General features: G+C 43.5%; 3 protein-coding genes across 3 annotated transcripts; 2 read left to right on the top strand and 1 right to left on the bottom strand.

Moving 5' to 3' along the window:
• ttbk2b (tau tubulin kinase 2b) lies at nt 1–8,421 on the top strand. The gene is made up of 15 exons (XM_030046582.1): nt 1–243; nt 794–916; nt 1,092–1,239; nt 1,653–1,726; nt 1,826–1,966; nt 2,253–2,357; nt 2,894–2,959; nt 3,059–3,151; nt 3,247–3,372; nt 3,466–3,623; nt 3,887–4,076; nt 4,572–4,786; nt 4,908–5,385; nt 5,582–6,282; nt 7,211–8,421. Exons 2-15 carry the CDS (start codon nt 848–850, stop codon nt 7,566–7,568), a joined length of 2,922 nt encoding a protein of 973 aa, XP_029902442.1. The 5' UTR covers nt 1–243; nt 794–847; the 3' UTR covers nt 7,569–8,421.
• Nucleotides 8,422–8,663: 242 nt separating this feature from the next.
• churc1 (churchill domain containing 1) lies at nt 8,664–11,304 on the bottom strand. The gene is made up of 4 exons (XM_030046587.1): nt 11,106–11,304; nt 10,777–10,912; nt 9,879–9,949; nt 8,664–9,716 (listed from the first exon to the last, which is right to left on the bottom strand). Exons 1-4 carry the CDS (start codon nt 11,142–11,144, stop codon nt 9,624–9,626), a joined length of 339 nt encoding a protein of 112 aa, XP_029902447.1. The 5' UTR covers nt 11,145–11,304; the 3' UTR covers nt 8,664–9,623.
• Nucleotides 11,305–11,324: 20 nt separating this feature from the next.
• znf106b (zinc finger protein 106b) lies at nt 11,325–25,187 on the top strand. The gene is made up of 21 exons (XM_030046581.1): nt 11,325–11,445; nt 11,934–12,073; nt 12,174–12,235; nt 12,517–12,723; nt 12,916–14,325; nt 14,436–14,793; nt 14,891–14,951; nt 16,144–16,298; nt 16,415–16,475; nt 17,111–17,987; nt 18,090–18,139; nt 18,437–18,579; nt 19,318–19,452; nt 19,828–19,944; nt 20,695–20,886; nt 21,648–21,710; nt 21,831–21,950; nt 22,503–22,574; nt 22,688–22,759; nt 23,068–23,214; nt 23,843–25,187. Exons 2-21 carry the CDS (start codon nt 11,936–11,938, stop codon nt 23,891–23,893), a joined length of 4,491 nt encoding a protein of 1,496 aa, XP_029902441.1. The 5' UTR covers nt 11,325–11,445; nt 11,934–11,935; the 3' UTR covers nt 23,894–25,187.
• The last annotated feature ends 74 nt before the right edge of the window (nt 25,188–25,261 follow it).

Genomic DNA, 25,261 nt, shown 5'->3' with positions numbered 1-25,261 from the left:
GGAGCGGCGAGCCCGTGACGTCACTGCTGCTGCTGCGAGAGCGAGCGGGGCATCATTCTCCTTCTGTTAGCTAGCTAACTTTAGCCAGCGTTAGCTATGTTCCACCACCGCCACCCTGTTTTAAAAACAAATGTTCACATGGAATGACTTGGAAAAAAACAGATTGGCATAATGGAGATTCGCATTAGCTGAATGTCTGGTTTTGGTACACCGTCTCGGATCGGAATGGTGCAAGCGAGCACGGTGAGTTAGACTGGAGGTTAGCAAAGGCTAACGTTTACACATCAGGAACGTTAAATAGGCTAGTTAGCCTTTTTTAACAGGAGCTGCCGCAGTTAGCATCATCATGTAAATTAGCTTGCCAGCGACTAATCGACAACATAACACCAAATCCAAACAACTGGTTGATGATTGTTTACTAGCCGTGATTGTCACTGCGTAGGATGTTTTATGTCACGCAGTAGAGCCGATTGCTAGCTGTCTGCCCTCTTTGATGTCCATCTGCCAGGCATCCTGTACGGGACCTGCAGGCTTGCGGTGCAGCCAGTGAGCATGTAATCTCAGATAGATGTGCAAATGATTTTCACACAGTGCGCATGCCAAGTTTTTGCTTAAACACTGGCATGTAAATATCATGTGGCCGGTTAGAACTGCAAGTCATCAGTAACAGCCACTGAGTCCTGCTTTCATCTCTTGTGCGCAGGGAAGCGTGCAGGACACTGGAAATTCATGATGTCTGTGGTTTTCATAGAGGAAATTGAGCTAAAGTTGAAAATGTGTGCTGTGTTTTCAGTGAGAGGCCTGCGTCACTGATGCCAGGTGCAGGCTGTAGCTGAGAGCTCTCAGGATGAGTGGGGCTGGAGAGCAGACAGACATCCTGTCAGTGACAGACGTGGTCAGAGAGAGATGGAGAGTGGTAAGTAAGCGAGATGTAAAAAAAAAAAAAAAGCACAATCATGTCAGTTCACTCAAACACTGGTAGCCTGATAAGGATCGCACATTTCCTCCTTAACAGTGCTGTGGGCAGACAAGTTGATAACCTCTTCTGCTCACTCTGCCGCTCTCATTGTGCTGCTGTTGTGTCTCTGCAGGTGAAGAAGATAGGCGGGGGTGGGTTTGGGGAGATCTATGAGGTTTTTGATCAGCTGAGCCAAGCCAATGTGGCACTGAAGGTGGAGTCTGCACAGCAACCCAAACAGGTCCTGAAGATGGAGGTGGCTGTGCTGAAGAAGCTTCAAGGTGAGCGGTGTGGTGCCTCAGGTTCCATCATACCCCAAGTCAGTGACATTTATGGGAAAAACACGACTTGCACAGACTGTAAAAACACACAGCAAGCACACAGCATTTTTTATCTTCACATAATCAGTTTTAAGGCAATAATTGTCATTCTTAATGGGATATGGCTTTTAAATGTAGCTTGTATGTGTCAAACAACATTGATATCATATAAATATCGATGTTCATGTAAACCCACTCAGTGACAAATGCACGCATATTGGACACAGAGGTTATGGCTATTATAAACAGCAAGGCCAGCAGCCTCCAAACGGAGTGGGTATTGGCAGCCAAGATTGTGGAAGTGGCCACACAAACACCTTGTTACTAAGAAACAGGGTCGATTGATTTTTTTTGTTAATTGCATATATCGACAGGTAAAGACCACGTGTGTCGGTTCGTGGGCTGTGGCCGTAATGATCGCTTCAACTACGTGGTGATGGAACTCCAGGTAGGATCTCTGACACGAGTGACGTCTTTGAGTCGTTTTTGACCGCATGTCATTTCACATCAGGGGCTGTGACGCATCACACTGATTTCATGTCTGCAGGGGAGGAATCTGGCTGATTTACGCAGAACCATGACCCGAGGCACCTTCTCTGTCTCCACCACTTTGAGGCTTGGCAGGCAGATTCTGGAGGCCATTGAAAGCATCCACTCTGTTGGCTTCCTGCACCGTGACATCAAGCCAGTAAGTTCATCTGGTGAAAGACTAAGCAAGGGAAAAGGGGACAAGCAAACATGTGACGTTTAGATTATAAGTGGAGTTGCTGCGTTTTAGTTTATTATTGTTGGTAGTTACTCGTACTCTTCCTGAGCCAGTATCTTGTGTGTTTTTCCGAGAGCTCAGCATAGCGGAAGGCAATTTCTTTTACGACTTCTTCCACAATTGAAAGTTACAACTGAACTTGTTCATGGTTAATAAAAGAAAAATGATGAGCTCCAACAGCGCTTTATCCCTGTCATTAAAATTCCAGTCCAACTTTGCAATGGGAAGACTAGCCAGTACCTGCAGATGCTGCTACATGCTTGATTTCGGCTTGGCCCGTCAGTTTACCAACTCCTGCCAGGAAGTCCGGCCAGTAAGTATTCTGCATCCAGCCTTCTTCAAAGGTTTATTTTATTTTTTTTTTAACCCTTGGTCTTATGAATTACTCACCAGCTGAGGAGCCAATTAAAAAGGATAATTTGCTGACTGCTGATGATGCTTTCTCCAGGATACTGGGACAAAAGACGTTCTTCAGACAAAATAGGCCGCAAACAAAATGATGGATTGTAGTTGAATTGTGCAGCAATTATGTGATAAAAACGCCTGTAAATTTAATTTTAGGGGTCCATTTAAACGCCTGTTTTGCGGATGGCTTCACGGACATGCATAGAGCAGCGATACTTTTACTAAAAATGCTTATTTGCATTCTCTACTCTGACTGCTAGAGAATATTGATCCAAGGATACTCCAAATGTATTAACAGGATAAGAGGATGTTCTTTATAAGACCAAGGGTCAGGCCATTTGAGCTGACCCTTTTACAGGATAAAGAGTGTTTGCTCTCCATCTTAATTACCTCAGCATAGGTCCTCTTTTTTAATTTCAATTTATCTTTTTTATTTTCCATCAGCCTCGTCCTGTGGCAGGTTTCCGAGGAACCGTGCGGTATGCTTCAGTCAATGCGCATAAGAATAAGGTGAGCATGGACCAAAGACATTCTGCAGTCAGTTTTTTCTTTACCATTTGCTTTTGTTTACCTTTTTTCTTGCTCACCCTTGTGTGTTTGAATCTGCAGGAAATGGGTCGCCATGATGACCTCTGGTCTCTCTTCTACATGCTGGTTGAATTCATGGTTGGCCAGTTACCCTGGAGGAAAGTCAAAGACAAAGTATGTACACAGCATGGTTTCTTCAGTGTAGAATTTTAATTCACTGTATCTGTATTATCCATGTTAATGTTCCCTTTTCCCATCTCCACTCTTAGGAGCAAGTGGGAAATCTAAAAGAAACATATGACCATCGGCTCATGTTAAAGCACCTTCCATCAGAGTTTAGTGCTTTCCTGGATCACATCTTGACCTTGGACTACTTTACTAAGCCTGACTATCAGGTACACTGTGTACTGTTGGGGGGATTTTGTATGTATGCTGTTTTTTTTCCTTGTCAACTGTCAAATACTGATGTGTGTTGTTTCATGTGACAGCTCCTGATGTCAGTGTTTGAGAACGCTATGAAGAGCCACAACGTGCTGGAGAATGACCCTTATGACTGGGAGAAATGTGATTCAGAGGATTTGCTGACCATCACTGCCGCAGCAACCACTGCTCAGCAGCTGACCCGCCTCACGCCAGCATACATGGGGTAATTAAAGCTAAAGAGAGCTGTTCGATTCAGTTGGTATTGACATGAAGCCATTTTTAAACAGCGCTTTAGGCTCATTTTCGCACCATCCCTCCATCCCTTCCATCCCTCTGTGTTGGACGTGTTCAATCTACAGCACGGGAGCTTTTTTTAGAATTGAAATTTGCACTGTCAGAGATCCCTGAGAAATCACTGTTCTAGTTTGCGCTGTTGAAAGGAGCAGCAGGATGACCTTCCCTCTCCTCTCGTCTTGTCCTCCACAGCATGGCCAATGCTTCAGTGTTGCCAGGCGAGCTGCAGAGGGAGAACACCGAGGACGTCCTGCAAGGGGAACGCCTTAGCGACGCCGACAACTGCCCCCCCATTCCCACGCCGACTGCCCAGGGAGGCGACGTGTGGGAGGAGATGGATCGCAACCGAAACCACAAACAGTCTCAGCCTCTCATCAGGAAGGTCAGGGCCTCACAGAGAAAGGGACAGTTTTCTGCTCACTCTCAGTAGATTCTCCTGACCTACTGCTGTGGCCATCAGAAAGTGTTCTTCTTACCTGCTTCTCTCTCTGAGCAGTGGGATGTACGGTTTAGCTGCAATGCAGTGGATACTACGCACAAAACTCCCCCCCAAGTCATGAATACATTACAGTGGAATTTTAGTAATAACTTACATTAAAGAACACATGCTCTTTGCTGAGACTGTTAAGTAGTTAAGACCTCCCCACCTCTGTCACCGCATTTCTTCTTGCTGGCCTCAAATAAAATCCCACCAGGACCTTTTCTCCCTGCGTTTCACCAACTCTGTCTCCCTCTGTCTTCCTACTATCTCTTTAAAGAAAAAAGTGATGGAACCTCCTACCCTTCTTTCAAAAATAGATTCCCTGTTGTACTTTTTTGGGGGACACTACAGCATTGTTTCAATTTTTTGGGCCTTCTCTTCATCCACTCTGCTCAGGTGGTGAGTGAGGATGAGCACAGTCAAAACCAGGGGAACCAGAGCCCCAACACAGGCTCCATGCAGAGTTCTCCCAGACGGGTGCGATCAGAGACCATGTTCTTGGATCGTGCCGCACCGCTGCTCCGGAGGATAAGACACAGTCAGAGCTTGGCGTTTGAGAAGAGACTTGCGCCAGAACCCAAACCTACCATCGAACGTTTCCTGGAGGCCTAGTCAGTACTTCAGTCAGCATGCACACACCAAAATAAAATGAGTAAAGCAGTGACAGACTGCAAATGTTTTATTTTTGCAATTAAATCAGAACTGACCTTAACAACTCGACTCTCGTTTCAGCCTAGGCAAGCAGCGCCCTGTCCTCTCCCAGCTCGGGGAGAAATCCATCCCTGAGAGGGGACATGGGCAGCAGACACCTCCCTGTGATGAGGAGCACACAGGCACAGCAACGCCAGACCAGGAGGAAGGTGCAGCAAGCAGTGGCTTTGTGGCCGTAAACCTCAGTCCTGTCCCACAGGAGGGGGACTCCCAGGAGTGGGTGATGCTGGAACTAGAGCAAGGGAGCGGGTCTGGTTCTGGAGCCACCAAGCCTCCAGCAGAAGCTCTTCATGAGGACAAGCCAGGTGTCCATGCCCCCACCGAAACTGAGAGCCATTCCTCTGATCCTCAAGATGGCCAGCCTACAGCAGTTCCTAGCAGCCCTGTCCTGTCCCAGATGGCCATGCCTGGCACATGGTTACTGGGCCACAGGAGACTGCCCGGGATGTTGGGGCAGATGCCCTCAGTCATCCAAATGAGTAGACCCCAGATGGACCAGGTAAGGGTAACCAAGACATTTTGGGAATAATGACACGTTCTCTCATTTTTCTCTCAAGTTTTTTGTGAGTTGAATCCTTTTCAGTTGTCTCTTGGCAGTTTTGTGTAATGCACCTTAAAGGTAGTATTAAGTTTTTTTTCCTGAAGCTGGAATAGAGCTCTTAATGTATTCTCAACTCTTGATTGTCTTTCTCCAGTCCTTCAGCTGTGCTCCACAGTCTCCTGTGCAGGACAAAAGTGATGCAATACCGCTAGAGGCCCCATCTGTCAAACCTGATGAACCCTCTGAAGAAATCTTAAAGGATGAAGGGAAGTTGGAGTTAGCTTCAGTGCCAAACCTGGTCAAAGGCCCCACTGCTCACCTGACCAGCGACAGAGATCCAGAAAGTGATTCGGGGCTGCCCGATCGTTCCTCTGAGCCGAACCAGCAGCCTCAAGGTGACACTGGTGGAGGGGCTGTGGAGAGTGCCGGCACCGTCTCCTCCTCCCCACCCCCAGCTCTGCTCAGGCGAAGAGACTCTCCCTCCTCCCCGAGGCTGAGTCGAATCCCTGTCAGAGACCCCAGCGCTCTCCTGGACTCGCCTAGCAGGGACCCCGTCATGGACAGGCGTCATCGCTGGAGCAGCCCCGTCCCTGGCTCACCTACCCACTCCCCCTCTCCGTCTTTATCATGTGACAACCTGCCTTGTGCTTTGCCCCGGGACAGGCTCTGCTCAGAACGAGGCTCCAAGTCAGAGTGGCTCGGAGAAGACCCTCTCTCTCTGTCCTCCTCGTCAGGCAGTAAGAGTAAGATCCCGCGTCCTGTGAGCACCACCCTGGTCCCGGAGCAGCTCACGAGCAGATTTCTGCCTCGACCGCCTCCTGGGAAACCCCCTATCCGCCCCTGTGTGGACAACAGGTAAGAGCCATGCACATGGGAGATAGTGACTCAGACTTTCTGAGACTTGAATTGAGCGCGACTGCATTTAGCATTTTTACTAGTCAATAGATGGTGCTGTAGATATTCACTGTAAGGAGGTTTCAATTCCCAGGGCTGGATCTTGCAGGTGTAGAGTTTCTATGTTCTTCTTGTGTAGATTTTCTTTGAGGTGCTCCAGTTTTCTCCTACATTAAAAAGACATGTAGGTCAGGCGGACAGGAGACTCAATTTCAGTAGATGATGACAATAACAGTGAAGTTCCACAATTGTGGATACCTGATTCAGTACTATGACAATAACAGAAATTTCATTCAGCGCACACTACTTCAGTCAAATTCTTTGTATGAACATGAACAAGTGAAAATTTATATTTCAAATATTCAAAAATATAGCTTACATTGGAATAAGAGCTCTGAGTTACAAGTGCAACATCAGCCTGGAGCCTCCAAGAAGAGAACAAAGCAGTTCAACAAAATACTAATCTACAATTGGAGGAACTGTATAAAACGTCCTCTAACAGTAATTACAGTGGTATGATGATGTGTTCTTATTTTGATTTTAGAGTTTCTGTGTTAAAACATACAGGCTGAGGCTGCTTTAGAACAGCACTGACTTGCACAGTGAGGAATCAAATTGCATTGATATTTCTGATGCTAAAAACACTAGAAAAACTATTGGTCTCATTTTCTACATTTATTGGAAATGACTTGGTACTTTATTATTGATTCTTGTGACATCCCTGAGTCTTACTGAGCATTTATCTGTGGTAGCCCTGTGCTGGACTGTCCTGAAGCATGCTGGGATAAGCTCCAGCCGCCACTAAGTCTCAGTGTGAATCAGCAAGTAAAGGAAGTTGGTGAGTGAATAAGTGCAACACATTGACAGGATGTTGTGTTCTGTTTTCCAGACGGCGGCGGTTCAGGGTCCGGGCCAGCAGCACCAGTGACGCAGACTTCCTGGCTAGCCTGACCCAGCTGATGCAGGACCGCGGCGGCATGCTCTTCAGCCCTCCCCCCCGGCCTCGCAGCTCCTCCTCCTCCCTGCAGCGCTCACTAAGTTCTTCCCCGTCTCGCCAGGAGCTTTGCGAGGGCGGGGCATTCCTGGGACGCAGCCGCTCTCCGACTAGCTTCTCCGGGTCCCCGCCTCCTCGGCATCCTCACCCACAAGAAAGGTCCGGTGGGCAGGGTCAGTGGGCGTCCGGCCAGAGCCCCAGAGGGCGCTTCCTCAGCCATGAGGGCAAAGGGTCTGGAAAAGTGAGCCGATGACTGTATTGATGCAAACAACTGAACCTGGTGGTGTCTGATCTCGACCCTGAAAGCATGTGTAAATATGGTATTTACTCAAGGGAATGTACTGTATGTAATGTAAAATGTATGATAAATTGTATTTATTTATTTATGCGTTTGTTGGATGTGTCTCTCGAAGTACTTGACAATGTGGCTTGATACTTGCAGTTGAAACGAAAAGGTTTGGAAGCCTTGAGATTGCCAACTCTTACCTCCCATCTCACTCCTCTCTTAACACTCCATTATAGGCCTATTATGAGACCAAAAAGATATGTACTGTTTAATACTTGAGGGATGTAAAAAAGGTGATAAATGTAGATATGTACTATTAGGAAAATAGTATATGCTGAAAACAACCATGTACTCACACTATAAATAGTAAGTCGCACTACAAGTAGTATACCATCATCAGCATTAGTATGCAGGACCAGGGCATGCAGTCCCACATTGACCTCATTCCTATAAAACTGCTAGATTAAATATAGTATGTAACAATGAATTAAACATTTCGGCATATCACAGTGTATTAGTATGCTTTTCTTTGCTAGCAAAGACTTATGTCATGCAAAAACGTCAGGATGTTGGAATGTAAATGCACTCATACTTAAGTATTGTAATAGTGCATGAATATCATTGCAAACTACTTATGTTTGTTTCTGTTTGTTTGTTTGTTTTTTTAAGTCATTTGTACAGTCAGCTAAAACAAAAATGTATTTTTATTGAACTGGTTCAGATCAAAATACATTATCATGTAGACCAGCAAAGATGTCCATTTTTGTTTCATAAAACTGCTGAAAAGGAAAGAGCCGATAAAACAAAAACCTGAATTATTTTTCTGTATGTCTGTTGTCACATTATTATTACATTTTAAAATATTAAAGTGACCGAATTAAACTGTTTCACAAATTCCCCACACACTATACTTGCACTAAAATGTTCCCTCCATTATAATAAAAAAGGAGGGTTAATTTTTCTCTATTGTGGAAATCAAAGGGCAAAAGGTGATTTTGTTTTTATATGAAACTGACTGATCCATAATTAAACCAGTCAGTAAATAAGACATATAAAACAGCATAATTAAAACAAAATTTTTTATTATAGATCAATAATGAAACCCTAGAAACTGGATTCATGGCAATAATTAGTGAGCCACCTCTGCTGATGCCAAGCCTAAAATCTACAGTCACAGAGATTAGATTCTTCAGCCACAAAAGCAGAATAAAAAAATTTTCATAATTCATCTGTAGGTCTGAGAAACAGGAAATTTTGAACTTGCTTCCAAGTCCAACAATTTCACCCAAGAAAGGGTGAATATTACTACAAACTGGGTTACTTGTTATATTTTCACATAGATTACTGACATTGTTTCCAGTAATTCCAGAATTAATTCAGAAATCCCAAATTCAAAGTTTTTAGCACAATAAAAAGGTGCAATATGGAGGGAATGGATACTTTTTTGTGTGACATAAAACATTTATGCTTTAAAAAAACAACAACACTAAAACATGTAACACTTAGGGTGCAACAGTGAGGAAGACACTGAATCTGCCTGCTCACTGAGTTACTCTAGAAAAGAGCAGGCACTAAAGGACTTTAAAAAAATAAAAATAAGCTTGGTTTCATGTTTTTTCTGTCAAACTGACACTGAGATGGAGGCCCTTTACTGAACAACAGGCAAACCGCTACACTTTTCTCATTCTGAGTCTATTAACATCAGATACCAGTGCACAACTTACACTTTTCGTAAAAATAGGTACTACTATGTAAAAGTACAATGTTCTCGTTTAGTAACAGTTTACAGATGACAACAAATTTCCTCAGTCATTTCACATTTTGATGGTTTTTGACGTTGTGAAGGGTCATCTCCAGCTCCGGTGCCTGTCAAGCCACCAGCAGCACACACACTGAGCAGCAGCCACGGCCTTCAAATCCAGTGTGGAGAAATTTGGAGGTCAACATGGGAATTTGAGCAATCGGACTCACATCTGTGGAACCGGGGTGGGTTTCTGATCTGTGTGAACGGTGACTGGTGGTTTAGAAGAGCGGTGCAGACTGCCTGGGGTCATCTGGCAACACACTGATGGAGTCCTCTGCCTTTCCACACAGCATGCAGAGCATTGTGTACTCCTGGACGATGCAAACACACTCAATAAACTGCACATACAAGACAATATAACCAACATACAAAGGCAAATAATACGTCCTTGATATGATAATTTTCCTTATGTGAACAATATTATCTCATGCATATTCCACTAAGTTATAGTATGGTTATAGTACTTGGCTTACCTGATACTCATCTACAACAGAGAATGTGTATTCGTGCCTGGCGATGACATGATCACAGTTTTTACACACATCTGCAAAGTATAAAGACAAGTGGGTGTTAGCTGGATGTTTTCACCATGCTCTAGGCACAACTTCTCACTTTAAGCCAGGGAGACAATTAGCACTTCCACTTTAGCAGACAGTTTTACTTTGGGAGGCAATCAGACATTTCCTAGTGCTCCTTCTCTACCCTTAACGCTCCTGTTACCTTCAAATTTACTGAAATTTTTTATCAATCAGGATCAATACGACCCCGGGAATTTACACCACCAGAAATGATTATAATAATAATGGTTACCCAAGTGTATGTGTCTTGCTGGCTACCTAAACAGCCCTTTAAATAAAACACAACCCCCCTTATACATCAAAGTTATTATGGGAATCATGTTTTCCCCTCCAAAATCACATATGAACTGTGTTGGCACTACTACAGGTGTGGTTATGTTTAGTTAGCTTTCTGATGATCATAAATGGCCTCAGCGCCATCCAAAACAACTAAAACAAGTGTGTGTAAAATGTTAACATTTCTTATATGATTTATACAGCTAAAAAAAAAAAAAAAAAAAAAAAAAAAAAAAAGAAGTCAAAGAATTATTACCTGCACCAGATGGCTACAGGACATTGAAAACATATCAAGTTACTTTTCTGTTTACCCAGTTGTCCCCATTCAAGTAGGACAGGTCATTAAATATGAAGCAAAAATCGATGTTAATCATGTATTTAGAGACATCATCAAACAATGAGTGGGGTCAAATTGGGCCTAAAGATACTAGGAGGGTTAGATTAACATGTGACTGGTGGATAGCCAGACTGCAGTGCTTGTTTTTGTTGCCCTTAGGGAAACATTGGTTATTTTTACGGTCATAAGTGACGATCTCCTCCCCGTCGTCGTCCTCCGTGGCCTTGTTGCTGATCAACACGAAGTCCCGGTGGTGGCAGCTGGCGCAGCCCAGGTAGTTGATGAGGTACGAGCCGTCCTCCAGACAGGTGCTGCCCTGCGGGACGGGAGGTCTGCAGGTCAGGGCGGCACCTTTTTATCGATTTAACGCTAAAAAGCTGCACTGTGTGTGGCGCTCATGATTAGCTTGGGAATAACTAGTGGTCAGTCACCAGTTTGAGTATTGATCTGTTAATATCCCAGTTGCTACGTTAAACACGGAGGAGGTTTTCCTCTCAGGTTGAACTTACCCGGTCCGGATACTCTTTCTGGACACAACCGTTGCACATGTTTCCTCCCGTCAGTGTAAACAGCTAAAAATCAGAGTTGAACTCGACGCTGCTTCCGCACCAAACACTAGTCCCTGTACGCCTTGGTAGAGATTCACCCCATGGGATCGGCGGATGTAGCTGTAAAACCCTCCAAATTGCTGCTTTCCGCTTATTGTAGATCTGCGAAAATGTCTCAAACTTCCGGGCGTCACGGCGAGCAGACAGTTGATTGGCCAAGGAAAAGTGACGTAAAATACGTAGACCTAAACATGGCGGCCAAACAGTAATCTGCTCTTTGTGGCCATGTGAAAAAAACAAGGTAACGACATTTTATTTGCGGTATTAAGCTCCAAATGAATCAGTATACTATTTTTTCAAATCTTTATCATGAATGGGCTGCGTTAGTTTTGACGTTTTCTGGGCGTGAAATGTTTGTTTTGTGAAGCTGAGTGGGTGGTGGCTAGCTGAGTTCACTCTCATGCCAACCACGTTGAGTAAAGGTTCAAAGTTAAAATAGCTGATTGTTATTAGAACACACATCACATTTTTTGTTAACAACTGATTTTCCACCGCTGGTTTCGTTTGAATCACAGTGTGTGTGTGTGTGTGTGTGTGTGTGTGTGTGTGTGTGTGTGTGTGTGTGTGTGTCAGTGATGCCAGCTCCAGGCATGCATTAGCTATTTTTCTTATAGGGTTTTTCGTGAAGGTAGTTTTGGTGCAAAACAACCCCCTCCACCCCTCACCTTGTTGCTGTTGTTGTTGCTGCTGTTGTTGTTTTCGTTAAGTGTTTTAATCCCTCGCACACAGAAATGGCAAAGGTTGAAGCCCAGGTGAAGATGGAGGTCGACCCCCCTGTGGATGAGGAGGAAGCTGCTGCCGACCACAAGGACAAAAACTCCAAGTCCAAAGTCTACTGTATGTTGTGTCGCAAGACGTATTTGAAAAGCGTAAGTGGCTTTAAAAAAATCTACAAATGAGAAAGAAGCGGTCGCTGATGTAGGAGTTTCAACGTGCAAACATGTCAGCTGATTACTTTCCTCTGTCCAGGCTGCACACGAGCATATGCACAGTATGCTGCATCACCGGGAGCTGGAGACAGTGTTGGGCAGGTGAGAAGACATATTGTGCTGCTTACCCTGTATCTTTGTCGTTCATTAGTCACTACCCAAACGCACAAATTTTTCCAAAACATTTTCATACGGAGACTTAGTTATGCCATTTTTTAGTCTGATGATTGGTGGTAGACTGGTAGGATTTGAGCCTTGAGCCATGACTCTAATGAACACATTTTCTGGCAAGTAAAATCATGTCTCGAGCATAAACTAATATTTATTATCCAAAAAAAAAAAAAAAAATGTTTGTTCTTTTTGCTGTGTCCTCTCATCACCAGGGATTCATTCCATACATGCCAGGCGTGTGAATCATCCTCCATGGGTTTGAATGAGTATGCCCAACACGTCTCAACCCCTCAACACAAAGCCAAGTTGAGAAGCCTGATGAATAAAAAGTCTGTAAAGCCTGTTTCTCTATTTAAGACTCTGAGCCCAGAGACGATTGCCAGAATCTTCGAGAGAAACAAGATGCTAAAGAAAACGGAGTAAGATAGCTTATTTATTTTGATTAAACGTACTGTAGGATTTACAATATGTCCATATGGCATAACTTTTAAAACCAGGGTCTTTTTAAACCTTGAAATGAACTTGAATTGCATGGTACACAAATTTAAGACCTAAGGGGCGAAGGGAGTCCAAAATTGTCATTCCTTCCTTTTTTTCTGTTTCCACCACAGAAAGAAAGCAATGAAGAAGAGGAAAAAGAAAATTAAGCAAGAGTCTGCTCAGAGACATGCACAAACATCACAGCACATGGCAAAAACCAAACAATGGGGATCCAAGCCCACAAATCAGAAAAAATGGAAACAGCAGCCAGTAAAGACACTAGCACAACCAGAGCAAGTTCAGCAGAAAGGCAGTAGCAAAGGCCTTATTCAAAACAAGGAGAACAGAGTGTTTGCCAGGCTTCTGTCGCAGCAGCCGAGTCAGGCAGCAACACTGCAGAATCAAAGTGGAGGGTTTCCATCAAGGGAGCACCCGGGTGGAGTCTGGCATTACCCTCATCTACAGACCTCATATAGTCAACCAGACCACCACCTGAGGTTTGATGACAACTTTTTTGTTAATACCCATGTGCCTGAGTTCAACCGTCAGCCCAGTGAAGGCAGAGAGGGAAGCTCCCACACAGACAGATTTGTTAAAAGACCAAAAAACACTCCAGGCAGTGGAGCTGACAGACCATATCAAAGAGCAATGGAAGACGAATTCACTAGTGACCAGCTGCCTCAGAAGGGAGCCATTATCTTTGATCATTTCCCAGACAAGAGTAAGGGATCTTTTGTGCCGAGTCCCAGACAAGATCCACAGTGCTCCAGTGCCCGGAGCGCTGCCTCTGCCTCACAGTGTCTCGACAGGTCCCTTGACGCTGGCTCCACACGGGACGTGGATATCGGTGCGATGCTTTGGCAAATCAGAAGGACTCTGGGTGTGAGGGAGCCGTGCAGAGCAGATCGTGAAGCCAGGAGTCAGAAGCAGGGCAAAGAGGTCAGTGTCCAGCAGGTTGATGGTAGCACTGTGCAGCACCCGTTAGGTGGCTCCCTGAGGGATAGCCACACAGAGGAGGCTGCATCATCACACAGCACACCTCACGATGCCTCCAGACCAGTGACGGTCACGTCCACTAAAACTCCTTCTGCCCAATCGCTGCAAGCCAGCGCTAATGCTCCTGCAACCCCTTTGGGTGCTTCTACTCCCAAGGTTAAGGCTAAACAGAGATCACTCAGAGGGTCTCACGAGGAGGCGCCACAGGTGGAGAAGAGCACCGACTCAGTGTCTGACTCAGACAGACAGTCAAACAGCAGGGAACAAGAAACTGAGGGAGAATCTGCCACTTCCAGACTTGGCACGCTGGCTTCACTGAACCGAAGCATGGCTAAAACCACATCTGCTGAGCCCAACTTGAACGCCGCCCGCAGGATCCGACATGTCAGTGAAACTCGCAGAACGGAAGGGGAGAGGGAGGCAGGGATGAAGGTAACCCTGCAGAAGCTGCTCAGCTTATCGGGCTCCAAGAGCAAGGTGAACTGGCAGGATATGTACCAGGAGGTGAACAGGAAGAAACAGGAGAAGGTCAAAGGCATGCCCAGGTGAGGCATTTAGAAACCCATTTATTTTTTGAAGTGTGTATCTATTTTACCCATTATTTGACAAACATGAATGATAAAAATACCACTGTTTTCATTCTGTGTTGTTACAGGTTTGGAATTGAGTTGGTGAACCCACTGTCTGACCAAGAAAGCTTAACGCGGGCAGAGGATGAGGACGTTCCCCTGTCCGAGGGCTTCCACTGGGAGTTGGCTTTCCCTGATGATCCTCCACCTGCACACTGGCCCTTAGCCCCTCTGTCCCACAGTGCAACAGAGAACGACTCACTCCAAGACGGACAGGCCGATTCTAGGACACAAGAGCCCCCCGAGCCGCCGGGCACAGCGCTGGGAGCCGACAGCAGCATCCCACCCACAGCAGCCGGCTCTGTGAAAGTAGAATCAAACTCTGAGAAGGGCAGCAATGGACAGTTGGCTGGAAACGTCAGTGCCAAGAAGAAACATAAAGCGGTAAGCAGGAGAATATTGGGTGTCGTACAATTCTGTTAACAAACCCGTTTTGTAATGAGGCTGTACCTCAACTTTTGTTTGTCTTGTTTTCTCTCAGGATGATGGCGTTGCTAATATTGAGCCAAGTGGAAAAAAGAGGAAAACAAAGTCAAATAAGGGTACTTTTAATTATTTTTTTTAATACTTTGAGAGTGTGTGCATTTGTTTGTACTCTCAATCAGTTGTCTTGATACTGTTGAAAACAGAGGGGCGCAGTATAGCCTAAAAACAATATCACAATATTTCAGGGTGTATAAAACAGTATACTCAAATATGTATTGTAATTATTTGAAGGAATACATAATCTAACAAAAAAAATTACGACTTTAATGTCAGCATAAAGTAACAAAACTGTGCCTGCACATTGTCAGTAAAAAAAAAACAAACTCTAATTCAATCAATCAATCAGTCAGTCAGACTTTATTTGTATAGCACTTTGCGTACCAACACATGTAACATAACAAAAGCGATAAAGCAATAATAAAGTAAAACACACACAAAAAACCCACCAGAGGCAGGATTAAGACCAATAAGAAATACATAAAACTCAAAATAGCAAAATAAAAGAAGTAATAAAATGAGAAGTTATGAAAAAGGAGAAAATAAATAAATAAAGGTCCTCATTTTGTAAACAAACAATAATACAGAGTGAGGTGGCCTTCACCATAAAACATAGTGGTGAATAAGTAAAACAAAAAAAAAAAATTTCTGCTAATATAAACAGCTGCCCAGTACAAAAAAAAAAAATCCTTTTTCTCCACAGTTGCTGTTGCTTTCATTGGTGGCTGTTGCTGCTTCTTTTCTGCTGCTGTCGCTGCCTTTTTGAAAAATTATTATTATGCCTCAACAGATCAAGTTATCAGTTTAAAAAAAAAAAAATTATATATATATATATATATATATATATATATATATATATATCTCATAAATAAAAATTGAAACATGTCCAATGAAAACCCTGAGGGGTAGCCAATATGGTACTGTCAAAACATTGTTGGTGATTATTGAATTTCATTGTGGTTCATGAGGAGCTGAAATTTGTGTCTGAGCTTTTGATTTAAAGACGGAAAGTGTGTGACAGCTAAACTTGAGTACATTTTGAGGCTGTAAAAGGTGTGTTTGCATTGGCAGTGGACTATTTGTGGTGGACTGATCTCTATACTGAATTATGATGATTGAAGAGAGTGCCAAGATGCATCAGTTTTCTCTACTAAACATTTTTTTCAGTGAGGTTCATCAATATTGCAGTGAACTGAGATGCTCAGTTGTTTTCCATATTGTGTTTTTCACCTCTTTCCCTGGCACATGCAGACCAAGGCCAAATAGACCAGCTGCTGGCGGTGTCTCTCAGGGAGGAGGAGCTGAGCCACTCGCTGCAGGACGTGGACAGCTCTCTGCTCCAGGCCCGCGGTGCCTTGCAAGCTGCCTACGCCGAGGTGCAGAGGCTGCTGCTGCTCAAGCAACAGGTGTCAACATGTGGAACCAATAACTCACAGAGCACTTGGCAGGGGATCACCGTAGCCATTTCTGGCTTTCTCTCTGTGTTCTCCGTTCATTTCCATTTTTCTTCCTTCTGTTTTAGTTTCACACTGAGGTTAACAGTCTGAGAGCCAAGCGCATTGAGATTCTGCAGGAGATGCAAGGTGGGTTTACGTCAGGCCTGAGTATCACCACTGATTTGCTAATTCAATTCAATGCCGATTCACAAGGTCACAGTTTGGTTTGATTTTTGATTGTGTGTAGATTGGGTAAGACATTGTTTTTGGGTTGCAGTTAGAATACCAATTTTACTTAGTTACGGTAATTGTATAAGTAAATGCTTAACTAAAGAGCTAAATTTGTTAATTTTTTTAAGCGTTTACATATTAAGCATTGGCTTCTGGGACATTCACCCCCAGTAACTCTTAACTTGTTGGTGTTGTCTCGCGTGGCCTGCTCTACTTAGCTACACACACCTAGCTACTCACTCACTGTCTCTCTCCCTCTCTCTCACACACACACACACATACACACACTACATCTGCAGCAGTTACACAGCCATTCTGAGTTTGCCCCACACATCTGTAATTCTGTTTCACATGTCCAAGAGGGAAAAAAATGTTAAAAGACTTCAGGGATTAAATCAATCAATATGGGATTCTTACAATGAAGATCCATTTAAATTGGAAAATTGATTAATTGAACCCAACCATAGTTTACATTGGCATCGCAGCCCTTTGTTATGGATGGTTTAATAAGCAAGAAATCATTTAGCCTTTTCTCTGTGTCTCTCCTCCAGATGGGTACTCTGGGGTATCTAGTGTGGGAGAGAAAACGAGCGCTCTGTCGGCTGGGGCCGCACCTACTGTGTCACCAAAACGCTCCTCACTGTCCTCCTCCAGTCCCCTTGCCACCTCCTCCATCCAGCAACCGTCTTCTGCAACGTCAGCATCTGTCATCAGCCGCCCTCACCTCGCTTCCCTGGCAGTGATAAATATAAAGCAAGAAATAGATCAACCCCCCACAAACGAACAAGCCAGTGAAGCTGCCAGAATAGTCACGTGCAGCACCGCTGTTCCTCAGAGGCCCAGCAGCCAAGTTCTCCCCGTGGTTCCCCCTGTTCTGCTCCCTTCTTTGCTGCTCACATCAAACTCGGCTGTACCTCTCCTACCGCCCAGAGCCGAGAGCTCCACCTCAGCGAATACATCGCTTTCCCCTGACACGTCCATCAAGCAGTCAGAGCCAGAAATGAGGGAAGGGTTTAGGGATGAGAAAATTAAAGGGAGGGGAACATTGTCAAATGAAGAAGCACAAGCTACCAACAGGGATACTGAGGAGCTGAGAGGAGGTAACCTTAGTGAAGAACACCACAAAGTACTAGAGCCTATAAGAGACAAGGACGCCCCAACTTTGGTCCTAGAAGATGATGAAGATGAATCTGCTGCAGCACAGGACAACAGAGGAGGGGATGAGAGTGATAGCTCTGTAGAAATGACGGAGCCTTCATCCAAAACAAACCTGGAGGTCATTGCCATCGAGGAATCGGACAATGAGAATGTACCTGAGACCGCCTCAAAGGGTCCAGGCCACCCAGAGGCTTCACAAAAGTCTGCATGTGTGGACCTCAGCTCTGCCAGCACTCAGACAGTAAGACTGAAGGTGGACAAGACTGAAAGGTGAGTTGCACCCGGAGATAAAATGGCTGTAAAACATTATGTGACTCGGCTCAGATGATCAAACGCAAAATGTTAACCAAGCCGTGTCTGTTGACCTCGTAGGAAAAGTGAAGCTCCAGCTGCTTCAGTGAAAGACACAAAGATTCCTCCAGGTGAGTTATGTGCTTCATGCTCACATTGTATGCAACAACAAACATATTGTAGAGATGCAAAGATATAACAGTGTTTTACAAACAAACTTGAATACACAATGAATATGTAGACTGGAAGCCACTCCACTGTGTGTGATGGAAAAAACAAAGACTGTTACGCTATTAAATGGTTTTGTAAATAATCAGACTGATAATGACAGAGCAAAAGGGCTCAAATAATAGAGAGAGATTGAAGAGCCTGTTATTTGTACATAGTGTTGCTCAGTTGGTTCAAATCTGTGCCTCCCACTGTGTCAGAGTCTGGTGCCGTGGCCGAGGATGAAGAACTGTTCTTGGGAACATTTGAGAGCCACGCAGGTCCTGTCCATGGCCTGCAGGTGCACGAGGGCCTCCTGTACACATGCTCAGGGGATAACACAGCACGCGCCTACAGTCTCACGGTATTGTCCCCTTTTGTCCACTTACTGCTGCTTGAAAATGAACAACCTGCTACCTGCCACATATTAATCAGATTTGTATTTGGGGGATAAATCAATAATGGTCACCTGCCACACTGGCCGGCAACCTTTTTGTTTTTTCCTAGTCTGTGTCTGGATGGGCTAAGTCCATGCTAAATACACTTTCCCTGATCAAGAACCGATCAAATTAAAGCAAACAAATGACTGACTGGCTGTTCTACATGAAACCCACTTTCTAAACATCTGCGGTCTTTGACATATTTATATGAATAAAATATATTTGTTTTGGCCTGTAAAAAAAACATTTGCAGGTGTCCCTTAAAGTTAACTAGCAGAGTGCTGCTACTATCACTACAGGTAAATAATAATTGTTTACACTTGTACAGTGCTTTTTCATACACTCAGGGTACTAAACACAGTGAAGGGCTTTATCACATTGGCTGTCGTCCCCTCGCAGTGTTCTGAGGCTGCGTGCTTTGGGCAGAAATTATCCGCCTAATGAGTAATAAATTTTGCAGAGCAGAGTGTTGGTTTGTTAAATATGTATCTTGATTTAAACTGCAACCACTGTTAGAGTTGAAAATCATTGGTTTGGCATGGCTGCTTTATGTATCCGCCTTTCTCTCGTAACAATTTTTGTTTACATCAAAAACACATGAAATAAATACCAGCTGTGAAATGAGCTTCCCCAGTAATCTTGTTTTGTTGGTGTCCATGCAGAGCAGGGAATGCCAGATGGTGTTTGACGGTCACACAAACAAAGTCAACTGTCTGCTGGTGTCCTCCCTCCCGAACCTGCCGGCACGCCTCTACACCGGGTCCAGTGACCAAACCATCCGCTGTTACAGCCTCAAGGTGGGTACCACACTGCTGCATTCACATTCCTGTGCATAATTAACTGTTGTGTGTGGTGTTTCATTTATAACCTTCATTTTACAAGGCAAGTTGATGATGTCCTGCAGAGATAATTGCACTGGTGGAGGGTTGCACACATTCACCGGGGATTCCCATGTTGAAGTCCTTATGACTTTGCATTCATACAAGTTTTAGACTAGTTTGGAGTTCAGAGCAAAAGCAAAGCATTTTCATAGTAGCTGTTGAGCAAAAATAAAACATAAAGACATTAAAAACTTCCAAAAAACCTCCTGTGTTGCATTTTGCATCCATTCCTGTTGTTGTGCATGCATGTCCCTTTTTTGTTTTTGCTTTATGGTTTCCCATCATTCCCAGTCAAGGAAGTGCCTGGAGCAGATCTCACTGCCTGACCGGGTCCTGTGTCTGCACATAGCCTGGAACATTCTGTACGCCGGGCTCGCCAACGGATCAGTCGTTAGCTACGACTTAAAGGTGAGGAAGAGCAGCCTGGTCATCTGATCAAATTTAATTCAAATAGTGGCTACTTAGACACGCACAGAGTAACTTTGCCACCGACCATTCTCTGGTCAAAGTCTTTGTTTGAGCTGGTTTGTGTTTGTGCAGATTGCAAAAACCACAAGTAAATTGAAAGTTGTAAGATGTTGCCATGCCCCTGTGATCTGGTTGTCAGGCATCTTATCCTGATCCTGGCTTATCTGATCTGTTCTGATGAATTGTGACAATCACATTTTTTTTTGACCCCGTAAATATGTATTCTGAGCTTATGTCCCCAGAATTTAGTACTATTGTAAGCGTCGTGGGTGTAAAGTCGAGTGTGAATGAACAAGCAAACACTTGAGCTCTTCTCATAACTTTAGTGAGCAACGTGAAGCAACAGGTAGCAGTACGGTACAGTCTCTCCTGCTCTCCTCCCTCTCGCCTTCTCTCCTCCTGTCTGCCTCTTTACCCGGAAGTTGTAATTACTCTGGACAACATTTAGCAATAAAACTGGTATAACTGAACATACAACAAAATTAAATATACTCACAATAAGTGTTACTGAATGAATTAGGCCATACCATCAAATTAGTAATTTAAATATGGCAACAGTAAACAAAACTTAAACACTTTGTCAGCTTGAATATATATATTAATTAACTTCCTTGCCAAAATTAACTCTTACACTATCGTTCCATTCCCTTCCAATATTCTCTCCAAATTTTCCTTGTCCCTCTTGTTTAGACCCTGAAGCAGCTGGATGTGTTTGAGTGCCACGGCCCACGTGGGGTGAGCTGCCTGGACACCGCCCAGGAGGGCGCCCGGCGGGTGCTGCTGGTCGGTTCCTATGACAGCACCATCAGCGTGCGCGATGCCAAGAGCGGCTTGCTGCTGCGCTCGCTGCGAGGTCACACAAAGACTGTACTCTGCATGAAGGTGAGGACGAACACTGCAGCTCAGACGCTTTCTGTTAAAGCACGAACACACCAGTGGATTTTCTCCACTTTGTGATTTATTGGATTATTGTTTTTTTTTTTTGACTCTCACATTTGTCTGGGTTCACCATGACCATGACGTGGAGAGTATGTTCACACTGCACGCTTCATTTATTTCTATATCTTTATCTGATATCTGACTCATATTTGATTTTTTTTAAAAATTACTTTTCATATTACTCATATATCATATCTTTGTACCAATACTTCCCACTTGTTTCAGTCACACTCATAATTTGCCATGCCAACACTGACTCATCCAGCCAACACGATCACAGTTGTCACAGGTGAATGATGAAAGATTTACTTATTAATTTGCATGTAGGTCACAAACCTCTAGATGTGATTTTGTACCTGTACATGTACAGATAAATGTGACTTTGTGAAGCTTTTTCCTGTTCATATTGATTATTAAATATTAGCTCTTTGTTATATCGAGAGGGAAAAAAAATCTCCTGCAGCACTTCCAGCTGCAGTCTGAATGCACCCGAAGCAACAACTGAAAATTAAGTCTGCAGGCATTTTGAGGCTATAAATGATTTGTTCATGGTTGCATTGTTTATGAACACTGAAGAAAAGTACAGTATCTATTTGTGTGTAAATTCATCAACAATGCCCAAATATATCCAGAAATCTAGATCATCAGGTAAATCGTCAATTGTATATTTAATGTAGTGAATTGAAACTTTCTGTTCTTGTCAGGTGGTGAATGATTTGGTCTTCAGCGGCTCCAGTGACACATCTGTTCATGCCCATAACGTCCATGTGAGTGTACGATGAGTTTCCCGCCATAATGTCAAAGGAAAATCTAAAGATAAGTTAATTAACAGTTTTTTTCTTTGTTTTCTTCTTCATGCTTGCCTCCTCTTCCATGTTAATTTATAGACAGGTGAGCTCGTACGCATCTACAAGGGTCACGGCCACTCTGTCACCTCCATAGCCATCCTGGGGAAAGTGATGGTGACGGCTTGTCTGGACAAGCTGGTGCGCGTCTACGAGTTACAGGTACGTGTTACTTTGTAGTTTTCTTCCAAAATGTGCCATGCGAAAAAGGTGACACCCCCTTTGACAGAAACAAAGAAATCTTTAAGAAACTAGTCACGGTTCCTAAAAAACTCCAGAGAAGTCTTCAGATCTTCATATTTAAAGCCTTAAATCAGTCGTATTAATACTGTGCACTACACTTTCAAAGCACTGAAATTGTTTAAAATTAGACTTTTTTCCCACCATTCAACGGCTGGTATCTTTGCACTGCGTCCATTTAGTGAATGAAGTTTTTTTTCTCCTCATTTCATCTGCTTCACTCACTTCTTCCAGTGTTAATTTACTGTTCAAGAACTTTGATTGGCAGCGTTCAGTTCGTAACAGGCTGATTTCACTAGCTTGGTTGCTTATTTTGATTTTTTAAAAAGGGATATTCCAGCTCCAGATAGCTTTTAATAAAAGGTCAGTCACATTCAGCTTACTTCAAAAATCTGATACTCATTCACTTTCTTCTTATGTATCTAATGAAGTGTGTAAATTTTTCCTCTTAAAAATGTCTCTCTTTCTTTACAGTCACATAATCGCCTGCAGGTCTATGGAGGTCACAGTGATATGGTGATGTGCATGGCCATCCACAAGAGTGTGGTATGTTTATCTCTATTTGTATGAAAATATACAGCAAATGACAAAGGTTGTTTTTTTTTTTTTTTTTTGCACGGCTTCATTCAGCTGTGTGTGTCATTGTCTGTCCTGTCCAGATCTACACAGGCTGTTACGACGGAAGTGTCCAAGCAGTAAAACTCAACCTGATGGAAAACTATCGCTGCTGGGTAAGGAGACGGCTCCATAACACAGTGCACTGTGAATGCTGAGAGTGACACTTCACTTTGGTCACACAGCTGCACTTTTGACTTGTATGTCCACAAGCAAAAGACAAAAGGCTGTCATCGCCAGTATCCAGGAGATGGACATGCATGAACTCTCACACAGTCAGCTGCACTAAAATTGAAAATGTTTTTACCAAAGGGAGATATCACTTTGGGTTTCTTTGTAACCTTCCCTAGTTCATTTTGAAAGAAAAAAAATCCAACCTTCTTTTCCTTGAGAAGACCTTTTGTGACCTTTGCCCTCTGTCCAGTGGCTGCCCTGCTCTCTGATCTTCGGCGTGGGAGAGCATCTCATACAGCACCTGCTGAAAGACCACAGCAACCCTCAGCTGCAGACTGTAAAATGTCGTTGGAGAGGCTGCAACGCTTTCTTCGCCACGCAGGACGCTGTGAAACAGGTAATGAACTAAGGCAGTTTTCAGGCTTCGTACGGGCGCTGGAAGTCCTTGATGTGGTGTTTTCAGGGTTTGAAAAGTGCTTGGATTTTGAAACTGCTTAAAATTTAATTGCATTACTTTCATTGTAAATGGCTTTAAACTTTGTTATGTTTCCCTGTTAATTTGTCTCCCTTCTGTAGAATGCTAACTTAACATAATGTTGGTTACTTGTAGCACAGTAACATCTGATTTAATGTGATGAAGAAGTGAAATGATCATTTTGAGTAGCCATAAGCAACCATAAGGTGTTGGAAAAGCTTAAAAATGCACCTTGAAAAGTGTTTGAATTTGATTAAAGAAAAGGCCAAGGAACCCTGAATTTTACTCTACACCCAACTCATGATTACTATCATCAGGTAAACTAAACAAATGCAAAAAAAAAAAAAAAAAGACTTTTTTTACTATGCTTTGAACCAAAAACTGGAGTTGTGATTGCACCCCTCAAGTACGTGGGAACATTTGCCAATAAGTTGTTGACAGTTGTTCCTGTCATTGAAGCGAAAGTGAGTGCTGTTGTAGACACCTATCTTGAATCTTAAGAGGAAAAAAGGAGAGAATTTATGCCTCCATCTTGTTTCTGTTCTTGCAGGAGCTGCCTGAACACATGCGGAGCCACATGGAGCAGGACAGCAAGATGTAGCCTGGACAGAAGTGATGAGCTCATGTGGCAGATGAAGCTGCTGCTCTTATAACACACCAGCTACTTTTTTTAAGCTGTGTGTTTTCACTGGCTTCCCAAGTTCTGTTCAGGAGCTCAGGATTTCACAGAAAAAATCTCCATTTATTTCCGAAGGAAAACTGATTTTCCCGCAATTCCCCAGAGGGCTGGACCTGTGACTCACATCGTACCAGCCTGTGACAGGAGACGAAGAGAGCCACTCGCCTTTGACTGATGAAGCTGTTTCATGAAAGGACTGATTTTGGGCAGCACTTACCACTGTGGAGTGTCTGGCTTCAAAATCAACACCCGAACTCGCCTCTGCCTTATCGTCCCCATTGAACGGCCCAGGTGTCATCAATCTCACTGTTTATATGAAGAGAGGCTATTTTCTTTATAATCAGTTTGTAGCGGGTTGTGGCTTTGTAGTGCAATAGGTAATGTGAGATGTTTATTTTAAAAGTTTTTTCTAGCTGGGTCTCTTGATTAACAAAAGCCAAGCCATTTGAATTGAGAGTGTTGGAACGTGATCATATTTGACCCAGAAAGTAAAGAGCCAAGTGTCAAATCTGTGATGCCATGCAGCAGTAAGAACTTGCTCTAATGATGATGGCCATTGTCTTTGAAATATCTCAGATTCCCACTTCACTCTTACTAACTTTGGGAAGGCTGATGGTTTTGTGTTGATGAAATGTCTTTCGAGGGCACGCAGGAGGATTTCTCAAGTTCTTGATTCAAACTTTTGAGTTTAAAGTTTTTCACAACTGATTAAATTTTTCCTTACCTGAGAGGGTAGGAGCATCCCAAAGTCCCTGCCATCTTGCTGCCCTACCCCTTCTCAGCCTCGGGATGTTCAACATGGAATTAAATTGCTCACATCCCTGAGAAATCAGCCTATAAGTCCAAACCTGTGATTGCAAGCAGTGCCTTGTAGATACCTCACTTTGCCGAAATGTATTTGCATGTAAATAAGCATTAAAGTTGTGGTACTTAAATCACTTCTGAATTATTCAGTGCCCTTTCAACTTTCAGTCATGTAGGCAATGTCATGTGCCCAGTTGTCTTTTGGCATGAGGCAAAAACACAATCTTAACCATCTCTTTAGGCCATAGGAGAAAATACAAACTGTCTATAAGGATCCAGGACTAACTGATCTGAATGCTGATGTTTTCTGGTGGTGTTTGAAACCCATGCCTTTATTTTTATGTTATGTGCATATATTTTCATTTAAAACCCTCTATATGTGTACAGCAATAAAACACAATACTTAATTACATTATTCATCTCCACTGTATTTTGAAAACAAATACATAGCTGCATAATACACACAGATTATCTCCTCAGACAAAA

Source organism: Myripristis murdjan, chromosome 24 (genome assembly GCF_902150065.1).
Source record: "Myripristis murdjan chromosome 24, fMyrMur1.1, whole genome shotgun sequence".
NCBI lineage: Eukaryota > Metazoa > Chordata > Actinopteri > Holocentriformes > Holocentridae > Myripristis > Myripristis murdjan.
This window is presented reverse-complemented; position numbering and strand designations above follow the sequence as displayed.

Bases quoted from the DNA above. Each gene is read 5' to 3' on its own strand.
- znf106b (XM_030046581.1), top strand. From the start codon at position 11,936: ATGGCAAAGGTTGAAGCCCAGGTGAAGATGGAGGTCGACCCCCCTGTG. The intron at 14,794-14,890 runs GTAAGCAGGAGA...GTTTTCTCTCAG, and splicing joins CCAAGAAGAAACATAAAGCG to GATGATGGCGTTGCTAATAT. The intron at 17,988-18,089 runs GTGAGTTGCACC...TTGACCTCGTAG, and splicing joins AAGGTGGACAAGACTGAAAG to GAAAAGTGAAGCTCCAGCTG.
- ttbk2b (XM_030046582.1), top strand. From the start codon at position 848: ATGAGTGGGGCTGGAGAGCAGACAGACATCCTGTCAGTGACAGACGTG. The intron at 1,727-1,825 runs GTAGGATCTCTG...TCATGTCTGCAG, and splicing joins ACGTGGTGATGGAACTCCAG to GGGAGGAATCTGGCTGATTT. The intron at 4,787-4,907 runs GTCAGTACTTCA...CTCTCGTTTCAG, and splicing joins GAACGTTTCCTGGAGGCCTA to CCTAGGCAAGCAGCGCCCTG.
- churc1 (XM_030046587.1), bottom strand. From the start codon at position 11,144: ATGTGCAACGGTTGTGTCCAGAAAGAGTATCCGGACCGG. The intron at 10,913-11,105 runs GTAAGTTCAACC...CCCGTCCCGCAG, and splicing joins AGAAAGAGTATCCGGACCGG to GGCAGCACCTGTCTGGAGGA. The intron at 9,950-10,776 runs GTAAAAATAACC...TATACTTTGCAG, and splicing joins GGAGATCGTCACTTATGACC to ATGTGTGTAAAAACTGTGAT.